The following is a 14,432-nucleotide window of genomic DNA, read 5'->3' as shown; positions in this document are numbered from 1 at the left end:
GAGATGTGTGGTAATAAAAAGAGCGTGGTTGAGAGAGCAGAAGAGGGTGTTTTGAGGTGGTTTGGGCACATGGAGAGGATGAGTGAGGAGAGATTGACCAAGAAGATATATGTGTCGGAGGTGGAGGGAACAAGGAGAAAAGGGAGACCAAATTGGAGGTGGAAGGATGGAGTGAAAAGGATTTTGTGTGATCGGGGCCTGAACATGCAGGAGGGTGAAAGGAGGGCAAGGAATAGAGTCTGGAAATCCTCCCCTCTCTTTTTTTTTTTAATTTTCCAAAAAAAGGAACAGAGGGGGCCAGGTGAGGATATTCCAAAAAAGGCCCAGTCCTCTGTTCTTAATGCTACCCCGCTAATGCCGGAAATGGCAAATAGTTTAAAAGAAAAAGATATATATATATATATATATATATATATATATATATATATATATATATATATATATATATATATATATATATATATATATTATTTATTTATTTATTTTTATTCATTTTGCTTTGTTGCTGTCTCCTGCGATAGCGAGGTAGCGCAAGGAAACAGACGAAAGAATGGCCCAACCCGCCCACATACACATGTATATACATACACATCCACACACGCAAATATACATAACTATACATCTCAATGTACATATATATATATACACACACAGACATATACATATATACACATGTACATAATTCATACTGTCTGCCTTTATTTGTTCCCATCGCCACCCCGCCACACATGGAATAACATCCCCCTCCCCCCTCATGTGTGCGAGGTAGCGCTAGGAAAGACACCAAAGGCCCCATTCGTTCACACTCAGTCTCTAGCTGTCATGTAATAATGCACCGAAACCACAGCTCCCTTTCCACATCCAGGCCCCACACACTTTCCATGGTTTACCCCAGACGCTTCACATGCCCTGGTTCAATCCATTGACAGCACGTCGACCCCGGTACACCATATCGTTCCAATTCACTCTATTCCTTGCACGCTTTTCACCCTCCTGCATGTTCAGGCCCCGATCACTCAAAATCTTTTTCACTCCATCTTTCCACCTCCAATTTGGTCTCCCAATTCTCCTCGTTCCCTCCACCTCTGACACATATATACTCTTGGTCAATCTTTCCCCACTCATTCTCTCCATGTGACCAAACCATTTCAAAACACCCTCTTCTGCTCTCTCAACCACAGTCTTTTTATTTCCACCCATCTCTCTCACCCTTACGTTACTTACTCGATCAAACTACCTCACACCATATATTGTCCTCAAACATTTCATTTCCAGCACATCCACCCTCCTGCGCACAACTCTATCCATAGCCCACACCTCGTAACCATACAACATTGTTGGAACCACTATTCCTTCAAACATACCCATTTTTGCTTTCCGAGATAATGTTCTCGACTTCCACACATTCTTCAAGGCTCCCAGAATTTTCGCCCCCTCCCCCACCCTATGATTCACTTCCGCTTCCATGGTTCCATCTGCTGCCAGATCCACTCCCAGATATCTAAAACACTTTACTTCCTCCAGTTTTTCTCCATTGAAACTTACCTCCCAATTGACTTGACCCTCAACCCTACTGTACCTAATAACCTTGCTCTTATTCACATTTACTCTTAACTTTCTTCTTTCACACACTTTACCAAACTCAGTCACCAGCTTCTGCAGTTTATTACATAAATCAGCCACCAGCGCTGTATCATCAGAGAACAACAACTGACTCATTTCCCAAGCTCTCTCATCCACAACAGACTGCATACTTGCCCCTCTTTCCAAAACTCTTGCATTCACCTCCCAAACAACCCCAACCATAAACAAATTAAACAACCATGGAGACATCACACACCCCTGCCACAAACCTACATTCACTGAGAACCAATCACTTTCCTCTCTTCCTACACGTACACATGCCTTACATCCTCGATAAAACTTTTCACTGCTTCTAACAACTTGCCTCCCACACCATATATTCTTAAAACCTTCCACAGAGCATCTCTATCAACTCTATCATATGCCTTCTCCAGATCCATAAATGCTACATACAAATCCATTTGTTTTCTAAGTATTTCTCACATACATTCTTCAAAGCAAACACCTGATCCACACATCCTCTACCACTTATAAAACCACACTGCTCTTCCCCAATCTGATGCTCTGTACATGCCTTCACCCTCTCAACCAATAACCTCCCATATAATTTACCAGGAATACTCAACAAACTTGTACCTCTGTAATTTGAGCACTCACTCTTATCTCCTTTGCCTTTGTACACTGGCACTATGCCAATCCTCAGGCACCTCACCATGAGTCATACATACATTAAATAACCTTACCAACCAGTCAACAATACAGTCACCCCCTTTTTTAATAGATTCCACTCCAATACCATCCAAACCTGCTGCCTTGCCGGCTTTCATCTTACGTGAAGCTTTTACTACCTCTTCTCAATTTACCAAATTATTTTCCCTAACCCTCTCACTTTGCACACCACCTCGACCAAAACACCCTATATCTGCCACTCTATCATCAAACACATTCAACAAACCTTCAAAATACTCACTCCATCTCCTTCTCACATCACCACTACTTGTTATCACCTCCCCATTAGCCCCCTTCACTGAAGTTCCCATTTGCTCCCTTGTCTTATGCACTTTATTTACCTCCTTCCAAAACATCTTTTTATTCTCCCTAAAATTTAATGATACTCTCTCACCCCAACTCTCATTTGCCCTCTTTTTCACCTCTTGCACCTTTCTCTTGACCTCCTGCCTCTTTCTTTTATACCTCTCCCACTCATTTGCATTTTTTCCCTGCAAAAATCATCCAAATGCCTCTCTCTTCTCTTTCACTAATAATCTTACTTCTTCATTCCACCACTCACTACCTTTTGTAATGAACCCACCTCCCACGCTTCTCATGCCACAAGCATCTTTTGCGCAAGCCATCACTGCTTCCCTAAATACATCCCATTCCTCCCCCACTCCCCTTACCTCCTTTGTTCTCACCTTTTTCCATTCTGTACTCAGTCCCCTGGTACTTCCTCACACAAGTCCCTTTCCCAAGTTACCTTACTCTCACCACTCTCTTCACCCCAACATTCTCTCTTCTTTTCTGAAAACCCCCACAAACCCCGCAAATGCGGGAGACAGCGACAAACCAAAATTAATAAAATATAAAAATATATACATATTATTTATTATACTTTGTCGCTGTCTCCTGCGTTAGTGAGGTAGCACAAGGAAACAGACAAAAGAATGGCCCAACCCACCCACATACACACGTATATACATACACGTCCACACACGCACATATACATACCTATACATTTCAACGTATACATATATATACACACAGGCATATACATATATACACATGCATAATTCATACTGTCTGCCTTTGTTCATTCCAGTCGCCACCCCGCCACACATGAAATGACAACCCCCTCCCCCCGCATGCGCACGAGGTAGTGCTAGGAAAAGACAACATAGGCCATATTCGTTCACACTCAGTCTCTTGCTGTCATGTATAATGCACCAAAACCACAGCTCCCTTTCCACACTCAGGCCCCACAAAACTTTCCATGGTTTACCCCAGATGCTTCACATGCTCTGGTTCAATCCACTGACAGCACGTCAACCCCGGTATACCACATCGTTCCAATTCACTCTATTCCTTGCATGCCTTTCACCCTCTTGCATGTTTAGGCCCCGATCGCTCAAAATCTTTTTCACTCCATCCTTCCATCTCCAATTTGGTCTCCCACTTCTCCTCATTCCCTCCACCTCTGAAACACATATCCTCTTTGTCAATCTTCCCTCACTCATTCTCTTCATGTGAGCAAACCATTTCAAAACACAATCTTCTGCTCTCTCACCACACTCTTTTTATTACCACCCATCTCTCTCACCCTTTCATTTCTTATTCAATCAAATCACCTCACACCACATATTGTCCTCAGATATATCATTTCCAACACATCCACCCTCTTCCGCACAACTCTATTTATAGCTCACGCCTCGCAACCATATAACATTGTTGGAACCACTATTCCTTCAAACATACCCACTTTTGCTTTCTGAGATAATGTTCTCACCTTCCACACATTTTCCAATGCTCCCAGAACTTTCACCCCCTCCCCCACCTTGTGACTCACTTCCCCTTCCATGGTTCCATCTGCTTCCAAATCCACTCCCAGATATCTAAAACACTTCACTTCCTCCAGTTTTTCTCCATTCAAACTTACCTCCCAATTGACTTGTCCCTCAACCCTACTGTACCTAATAACCTTACTCTTATTCACATCTACTCAGCTTTCTTCTTTCACACACTTTACCAAACTCAGTCACCAGCTTCTGCAGTTTCTCACATGAATCAGCCACCAGCGCTGTATCATCAGCGAACAACAACTGACTCACTTCCCAAGCCCCCTCATCCACAACAGACTGCATACTTGCCCCTCTCCAAAACTTGCATTCACCTCGCTAACAACCCCATCCATAAACAAATTAAACAACCTTGGAGACATCACGTACCCCTGCCACAAACCGACATTCATTGAGAACCAATCACTTTCCTCTCTTCCTATTCGTACACATGCCTTACATCCTCGATAAAAACTTTTCACTGCTCCTAGCAACTTGCCTCCCACACCATATATTCTTAATACCTTCCACAGAGCATCCCTATCAACTCTATCATATGCCTTCTCCAGATCCATAAATGCTACATACAAATCCATTTGTTTTTCAATTTCTCACATAAATTCTTCAAAGCAAACACCTGAACCACACATTCTCTACCACTTCTGAAACCACAAGAATCCCATGATGCAATTACCATGAAGACAGGGAGCACTTACTATATTCATTAGCCCTGCTCTCTCAACACATATAAGTATACACATCACAATACTTCATGACCTGTGATCCTAACCTGTGGACACAGCCAGCTATCCGAGTACTGCAAGAGCCTCTTAAGGATGGAAGGAACTATATGTATATATTTCTCATACTTATTCGCCATTTCCCATGCTGTCAAGGTAATGCCAGGAAAAGATGAAGAATGGCCTCATTTGCTTACATCTAATCTCTTGCTGTTATGTACAATGCACCAAAACCAGAGGATCCCTATCCACTGTCAGGGTCAGGCCTCACAGACCTTTCTTTGGTTTCCCCTAATCACTTCATATGCCCTGGTCCAGCCCACTGAGAGCAAATCACTCCCCGTAAAACACACCACTTCAGTTCACTTTATTCCTTCATTGTCTCACGCATTCCTGCTTGTTCAGGCCTTTCCACCTCCTCCTGCACTTCTAATATGTATAATCCCTTTGTCATCCTCTCCTCACTCATCCTTTCCATTTGTTTAAACCATTTCAGCACACCCTTTTTAGCTCTCTCACACATACTCTTCCTGCTATCACTTACTACTACACAGCACCTCTCTTACCCTATGATTTCTTATTCAATCAACCCTCCTCACACCACATATAGTTCTAAAACCTTTCATTTCTAATAAATACATCCACCCTCCACCATACTTTTTCTTTTATCTAGTGCCCATGCTTTGTATCCATACAAGACTGTTGGGACTATACCATGCAAATCCCATCTTTACCCTCAGAGTGACCTCTCTTTCCTCATACTCCTCAATGCTCCAAAGGCCTATAAACATGAAAATAAAAAATAAGTATACATATGTAATCCTCTTTTCCAATAAAACTTAGGGTATGTATGATTTATGCGCTTATGTTATCTTCTATAAACACTATCTGCCTCTTGAGTGGTAAATGAATTATCAGAAAACAAATCCCTATTCTGTAGTACAATCATATTAACATGTGTGCTATCTCGATCTTTTGATAACCTCTACTGTAATCATCCTAAAGTGGATGTAATAGTGCTACATGTAAATTATGATTATACCTGCTTAAAAATTTTTGTCCACACTTGGAGCATCTGAAACTGATATTAGTCATTTCTACCAAAAATTTCTTTGACCTGAATTCTGATGTACTTCCTTTCTTTGGATTCATGTATGGATATGTTCTGGCACAGCTCTTAAATGCCCTTACAAAGTTTGGACCAGAGCAATGACTCTTAGGACTTTCAGTTACCTCCTGCTCTATTTTGCATTCTTCCATCTCCGCAACATTACATGTTTTTCTCCACTCGCTTCTGTGTCTATCAACATGTGAAGAACCTGCTTGCCTAAAATCTTGATCTTGAAGTCTTGTATAAAAAGTTTCTTTACTCTTACTCTTTTCAGAATAAATCAAGCAATTCAATGATGGAACACAATAATTAAGTGAAGGATCATGGCTGATTGCATTATTGCAAAATTCTTCAACAAATGGCTCATTTACACCATGATCTGATACAGCACACTGCTGACAATGGCTATTCATGTGAGGATTTTTGTGATAGCTAAAATGGGCTACTTTTCTCTTAGCACTGGAAAAGGATGGTCCTCCTGTAGACTGATAGGTTGTAGAATCTTGCAACTTCTTCCCAACGAGTTGCCCAATGGCATTGTTCTTTGCCCTAGCTTCTCTCAAATGAGCCTTATAATCACAATTCTGCCTGTTAACACTCTGAGGATCATAAACAAAGTATGGTTTATTTTCTTTTGTACTGTGTTTTGATGAATAAAGTCCACAACCAAGTCCTTCTTTTTTAGTACATCCCTGATTAGCTACAGGCCCTTGTATATAACAATCTTTTCTAAATTTTTTCTTACCAAACTTACTTCCATCGTTAAAGAGGTGGACTTGTTCATTTTGAGAAGGCTGAGTAGATATATCAGGCTCAGTGGCAACTATACTAATGTTATCCACACTACAGTCAACTTTGTCACAACTGAAATTTTCTTTAGTACTACTAGTGCTTCCAACAGACACATCTTCATCTGTACCAAGATCTAAAGATTGCATACTTTCAGTTTTATTACCAGAACTATTGTGATTTATGGGTTTAAAATAATGAATATAGCAATTTTGTACTTTACCAGAACTGTTACTATGACAAAAGGACTTGTTAGGAAAAATATTGGAGTCAGATAATCTACCGGATATGGTACTATGAAAAGAACTACCAGGATTGGCACGGTGATGTGAGAAGTAAGCTGGACTACTATTATTACAATATGGCATTTTAAGACTGCCACACAGATCTGAAAACTTACTAAGGTGTGGAGACTGATTTGAAGACTTGCTAAGACTGACCTTACAACAACAACAAGACATGCTCCTTATGGCATTATCATAATTTGTGGAAACATCTGAGGATTCATGTACACAGACAATCTTGTCTGAAGATATGTTGGGATGGACAATATGATCTGAGGACCATCTAGGTCTGACAACATTATCTGCAGACCTGCTAGGTCTGCCATCAGGGCCTGAGAACAAATTATCTGATAACCAACAGCCAAGATTATCAGGGTACATGCGGGGACTAACATCACGAGTGGAGGACCTTCTGGGAATGACATCATCCGAGGACCTGCAAGGACTGAAATGACCTAATGAAGCTCTGGGATGAACTTTACAAGATGAGTTGTAAGAAATGACAGTATGACATGAAGACTTGTGGGGACTATGAGCACCATTTAAAGAACCAGAGCCTGAGGATCTATTGGAACTGACAGTATCATCTGAAGACCTGATGGGACTGACAACATGATCAGAAAATCTGCTAGGCTTCTCTAAATGACCTGAGTCGGTGGGGGTCATTGAGCAATAACTAACATCATTATTGTGGGGCAGGCAATAAACAGGAGAACTAGAGGTACTGGCAAGGCTGATCTTAGGAGACGAGGAATTCCTAGAACCAACAGGAACAGTGGGTAACTGGGGATAAACACCATGACCAGGATACCTAGTGAGTGAGACACCCAAATCAGAGGAAATGCAAAGATTAACACATTCAGAGGACCTTTTGGAACTGCTACTGGGATCCGACGATTTGTTTAAAGTATCATCATGGTTTATAAATCCACTACCACAAACAGTATGATGTGAAGACCTGTTAAGAGTCCAAAAAAGATCTGGAGATTTCTCAGGATCAACATTATTATCAAGGTAACTGCTACTGCTGACAAGATTAAATGGGCTGCATGAACTTATCTCATTCTCAGATTCATGTCTGACATCAAGATCAGAGACTTTTTTGGGATTCATATCACCATTGCAAGTTCTTTTTGGACTGACATCACAATCAGAAGACTTGCTAGGGCTGGCATGAAATTCATCTGGCTTGCCAGGACTTGATCTAAAATCATTAGGCCCACTGTGACTGACAAAAGGATCATGTGACCTATTGTGACTGACACCACAATCAGAAAATTTTTTGAGACTGACATCAGATTCATTGGGTAAGTTTGGATTAACACTATGATTAAGGGAGTTACTCTGACACATACTGTGATCTAAGGACCTGTTGAGATACGCATGATCATGTGACCTACTGGGACTAACCTCTTGATCTGATGAAACAATAGAACTCACCCCCTGATCAGAAGACCTCTTATGACTGACACCCATGTCAGGCAGCCTACAGGAACTAACCTCATGATGTGAGGAGCTGCTGGAACCAAATACCCAGTCAGAAGAACTGCTGAGACTGACACCATGATCGGTGGACTTGATAAGAAAGGCATCATCAGAACACCTACTAGGACTGAAACGATACTGAAAAGACATGTTGGCACTAACATCATGAACACCAAACATACTTGGACCAATACTATGATTTGGGGACCTCCTAAAATAGTCCTGATCAGGCTGTCTTGTTCCCAGATCAAAAGGCCTACTTGGAATAACCCGATCTGATGAAACATTAGGACTAATCCCCTGATCAGAGGGCCTCCTGGGACTGAAAGGAAATTCTAGAGATATGTTGGAACAGGCCCCATGATCAGTAATCTTACTTGGACCATTAATATGAACTGAGGACCTCTTGAAATAGTCATGATCATAGCATCTACTAGGACTTGACCCCTGTTCAGAGGACACACTGGAACTGACCTTATAGTCATGGGAGCCAGTGTGACTGACCCTTTGATCAAAGGACCTACTGGGATAAATTTCCTGAACTGAAAACCCCTTTGGGCTGACATCCTGCTGAGATGACACAATGAAAATAGCCCCTTCATCACTTGCCACATTGGCAATAGCCCCCTGATCAAAGGGCTTACCGGCACTGACTTCTTGGTCAAGCCTGTTAGGACTGGCATTATGATTAGAGAACACATTGAAACAGGAATCATAACCAGGGGATATTTTGGGAATGGCTTCATGGTCAATAGAATTCTTGGGGCTGGCACTATGATAAAGGGGACTAGCATAATTAGAAACATGATCAGAGGAATGGCTGGGACTGGGATCATAACCAAAGGGTCTATTAGATTTAGTGACATGACTAGAGCCAATGTCTGGAACAGTAGCATAATCTGAGGTCCTGCTGAGACTAGTACCATGACTGAAAGACTTCTGATGACTAGGATCATCATCCGAGAAATTCTTGGGATTAATACCATAAGAAGCCATGTTGGACCTAATAACATGATCAGAGGCCATGTTAGGACTATCACAATGATCAGAGGCCAAGTCTGGACCAGTACCATGATCAGAGGCCAAGTTGGGACCGGTAACATAAGAGGAACTATCAGAACAAGTACCATGATCAAATGACTTGTTGGTATTGGCAATATGACCAGAGAGTCTGTAAAGAGAAGCAGTATCATATGAAGACCTACTAGGACTAACACAAGAAGAATTGGAGCTACCACCAATATTAGATGCCTTGTTAAAACTATCATGATGAGTGGGACTGCTGGGACTAGCAACTTGATCTGATAGCCTGTTGCAACTATCTTCAAGAGCAAAAGAATTACTGAGAGTGGCACCACAATCATTTAAACAAATGGCAGTGCCATTGTTGTCTGAAAACTTGTTGGGAGTACCCCAGGAATCACAGGATCTTTTGGGGCTAGAGCAATGATCCAAGGACCTGCTCGGACTCTTACCATGATCAGAGGGCCTTTCAGAACTATTGCCACAATCAAGGGATCTATTGAAACCAGCATAATGATCTGACAAATTGATGTCATGATTATTACAGTCAAATGGCTTAACAGTACTAGAATCTCGATAAAAGGTATTACTGGGACTACTAACACAATCAGAGGTTCTGTTTGGACCAGTCCCATGATCTGAGGAATTGATGGGACCAGCATCATCATCATTAGAGGACCTGCTGGATGTGACAGAGAGATCTTGAGTCAAATTGTAATGAGCATCATATTCACTGGACCTAATAGAAGTAACACAATAATCAGAGGATCCCTTATGCTTCCTATCATGTTTAGAAGACTTGCCTGTGATGACAGAACTATATGAAGGTGACCTGATCCTTGTGTTCTGACTGGAACACTTTGTTAAGTTTTCATTTTGATTATGAGGACTAGTTTTCATAGCCTGATGTGTTGTCAACTTACTTTTTTCTTCCATGCCTGTTTCCACACATTCTGTATCATATTTTCTTTTTACCTGCCTGCCTTGCTGTCTGTCATGTTTCTTCCTAGTTGCAGAAGGGCCCATGTTGCCATTTCCTTGAACAACCATACCAGTGTTTTTTTTGCATTTTGCCTGATGTTGTAGAAGATATTTTCGGGAGGTGAACAAAATATGACATTCACTGCACCATCGCTGAAGATCCAGCTCTTCAATAGAAAGAAAAGCAGAGATGAGGAATTGTAAAATATCCTGTTTAACAATTAATTTTTCTTTATGTTTAAACTTTCTCATATGTTTTTGCTCTGTCCCACCTAACAAGGTTGTGTCAGGAAATCACAACTAAGAAAAAATAATCATATCAGGCTGATATCAGACAACATGATTTGAGGGGAAATAAAAAGATCTGAGAGGAAAAAGCCTTGGAGACAAATATTCAGTGTATACTGAAAAATTTCTATTACCAGAAACAGAGGGGTGATACATCATCAATACAATCTTTATGTTTAATAACAAGAAATATAAAACATCATATGTGAAGCATCACTTGAAAAAGAAATTATGCAGGGCCTAAACTTGGCTACATGGTTTGTGAGGAAATAAAAGAGCAGAGAATAAACTACACTCAAAGTAGATGACTGTGAAAACTACACAGATCCAAAGTTCCAAAGCTACAATACCAACACTGTTATGGAAGGTTTTGCAAAATTTATGAAGAAATTTTCAGAAGTGGTAGAGGATGTGTGGATCAGGTGTTTGCTTTGAAGAATGTATGTGAGAAATACTTAGAAAAGCAAATGGATTTGTATGTAGCATTTATGGATCTGGAGAAGGCATATGATAGAGTTGATAGAGATGCTCTGTGGAAGGTATTAAGAATATATGGTGTGGGAGGCAAGTTGTTAGAAGCAGTGAAAAGTTTTTATCGAGGATGTAAGGCATGTGTACGTGTAGGAAGAGAGGAAAGTGATTGGTTCTCAGTGAATGTAGGTTTGCGGCAGGGGTGTGTGATGTCTCCATGGTTGTTTAATTTGTTTATGGATGGGGTGGTTAGGGAGGTGAATGCAAGAGTTTTGGAAAGAGGGGCAAGTATGAAGTCTGTTGGGGATGAGAGAGCTTGGGAAGTGAGTCAGTTGTTGTTCGCTGATGATACAGCGCTGGTGGCTGATTCATGTGAGAAACTGCAGAAGCTGGTGACTGAGTTTGGTAAAGTGTGTGAAAGAAGAAAGTTAAGAGTAAATGTGAATAAGAGCAAGGTTATTAGGTACAGTAGGGTTGAGGGTCAAGTCAATTGGGAGGTGAGTTTGAATGGAGAAAAACTGGAGGAAGTGAAGTGTTTTAGATATCTGGGAGTGGATCTGGCAGCGGATGGAACCATGGAAGCGGAAGTGGATCATAGGGTGGGGGAGGGGGCGAAAATTCTGGGAGCCTTGAAGAATGTGTGGAAGTCGAGAACATCATCTCGGAAAGCAAAAATGGGTATGTTTGAAGGAATAGTGGTTCCAACAATGTTGTATGGTTGCAAGGCGTGGGCTATGGATAGAGTTGTGCGCAGGAGGATGGATGTGCTGGAAATGAGATGTTTGAGGACAATGTGTGGTGTGAGGTGGTTTGATCGAGTAAGTAACGTAAGGGTAAGAGAGATGTGTGGAAATAAAAAGAGCGTGGTTGAGAGAGCAGAAGAGGGTGTTTTGAAATGGTTCGGGCACATGGAGAGAATGAGTGAGGAAAGATTGACCAAGAGAATATATGTGTCGGAGGTGGAGGGAACGAGGAGAAGAGGTAGACCAAATTGGAGGTGGAAAGATGGAGTGAAAAAGATTTTGTGTGATCGGGGCCTGAACATGCAGGAGGGTGAAAGGAGGGCAAGGAATACAGTGAATTGGAGCGATGTGGTATACCGGGGTTGACGTGCTGTCAGTGGATTGAATCAAGGCATGTGAAGCGTCTGGGGTAAACCATGGAAAGCTGTGTAGGTATGTATATTTGCGTGTGTGGACGTATGTATATACATGTGTATGGGGGTGGGTTGGGCCATTTCTTTCGTCTGTTTCCTTGCGCTACCTCGCAAACGCGGGAGACAGCGACAAAGCAAAAAAAAAAAAAAAAAAAATGAAGAAATTAGTACAAAGATACCTTTGCCAATGAACATCAAAATGTTTGGAAATCAGAGATTAAATCTGATAACAGATCTCCAAATTTCAAAACATAAAAGACCACAGGGATGTGATACGGAGGAGATAGACAGTACAACAGCCAGTCAACCAACACAAAAAGTTGTAAGAGAGCAAGAACTGAGTATAACAAGGTAAGGAAAGAAGAGCAAAGGAAATTTGAAAAAAGTACCTTGAACAATGCAAGTGATATCATAAACCTGTCACATGATTGCCTAATAAAATTTCAGATTTCAAAAAAGTTTATTCTTGAGAGAAATGGACCATGTCTACAATACACTGAGGTGCCTACATAAAAAATAATCCCAGTTGCAACTGGCTATGCAAAGTATATGTAGAAAGACTCATCATTCATGAGATGTACACAAGTTTAAGAGATAATCATTTTATGAGATAATCATTTCATTATTATCATACTTGATTGTTGTTTCCTGCATCAGCAAGGTAGCACCAAAAAACAAACGAAGAGAGACCTATCCACTCATAAACATACATATATACATACATGCCCATACGCATATATACATTTTTTTTTTTTTTTGCTGTCTCCCACGTTTGCGAGGTAGCGCAAGGAAACAAACGAAAGAAATGGCCCAACCCACCCCCATACACATGTATATACATATGTCCACACACGCAAATATACATACCTACACAGCTTTCCATGGTTTACCCCAGACGCTTCACATGCCCTGATTCAATCCACTGACAGCACGTCAACCCCGGTATACCACATCGATCCAATTCACCCTATTCCTTGCCCTCCTTTCACCCTTCTGCATGTTCAGGCCCCGATCACTCAAAATCTTTTTCACTCCATCTTTCCACCTCCAATTTGGTCTCCCACTTCTCGTTCCCTCCACCTCCGACACATATATCCTCTTGGTCAATCTTTCCTCACTCATTCTCTCCATGTGCCCAAACCATTTCAAAACACCCTCTTCTGCTCTCTCAATCAAGCTCTTTTTATTTCCACACATCTCTCTTACCCTTACGTTACTTACTCGATCAAACCACCTCACACCACACATTGTCCTCAAACATCTCATTTCTAGCACATCCATCCTCCTGCGCACAACTCTATCCATAGCCCACGCCTCGCAACCATACAACATTGTTGGAACCACTATTCCTTCAAACATACCCATTTTTGCATTCCGAGATAATGTTCTCGACTTTCACACATTCTTCAAGGCTCCCAGGATTTTCGCCCCCTCCCCCACCCTATGATCCACTTCCGCTTCCATGGTTCCATCCGCTGCCAGATCCACTCCCAGATATCTAAAACACTACTTCCTCCAGTTTTTCTCCATTCAAACTTACCTCCCAATTGACTTGACCCTCAACCCTACTGTTCCTAATTACCTTGCTCTTATTCACATTTACTCTTAACTTTCTTCTTTCACACACTTTACCAAACTTAGTCACCAGCTTCTGCAGTTTCTCACATGAATCAGCCACCAGCGCTGTATCATCAGCGAACAACAACTGACTCACTTCCCAAGCTCTCTCATCCCCAACAGACTTCATACTTGCCCCTCTTTCCAAAACTCTTGCATTCACCTCCCTAACAACCCCATCCATAAACAAATTAAACAACCATGGAGACATCACACACCCCTGCCGCAAACCTACATTCACTGAGAACCAATCACTTTCCTCTCTTCCTACACGTACACATGCCTTACATCCTCAATAAAAACTTTTCACTGCTTCTAACAACTTGCCTCCCACACCATATATTCTTAATA

General features: G+C 41.4%; 1 protein-coding gene across 1 annotated transcript in view; it reads right to left on the bottom strand.

The window, feature by feature from the left end:
* Positions 1-484: 484 nt before the first annotated feature.
* The window catches only part of LOC139767270 (uncharacterized), a 115,741-nt gene continuing 101,793 nt past the window's right edge, over positions 485-14,432 (bottom strand). Inside the window, exon 12 of the mRNA XM_071696451.1 lies at positions 485-10,716. Within this exon, the coding sequence (XP_071552552.1) occupies positions 5,876-10,716 (4,841 nt within the window). The 3' untranslated portion in view covers positions 485-5,875. The remainder of the gene's footprint in view (positions 10,717-14,432) is intronic.

The sequence above is a fragment of the Panulirus ornatus genome, chromosome 59, assembly GCF_036320965.1.
Source record: "Panulirus ornatus isolate Po-2019 chromosome 59, ASM3632096v1, whole genome shotgun sequence".
Lineage (NCBI taxonomy): Eukaryota > Metazoa > Arthropoda > Malacostraca > Decapoda > Palinuridae > Panulirus > Panulirus ornatus.
The sequence above is the reverse complement of the archived record's forward strand: the minus strand, read 5'-3'. Positions and strand labels throughout refer to the sequence as shown.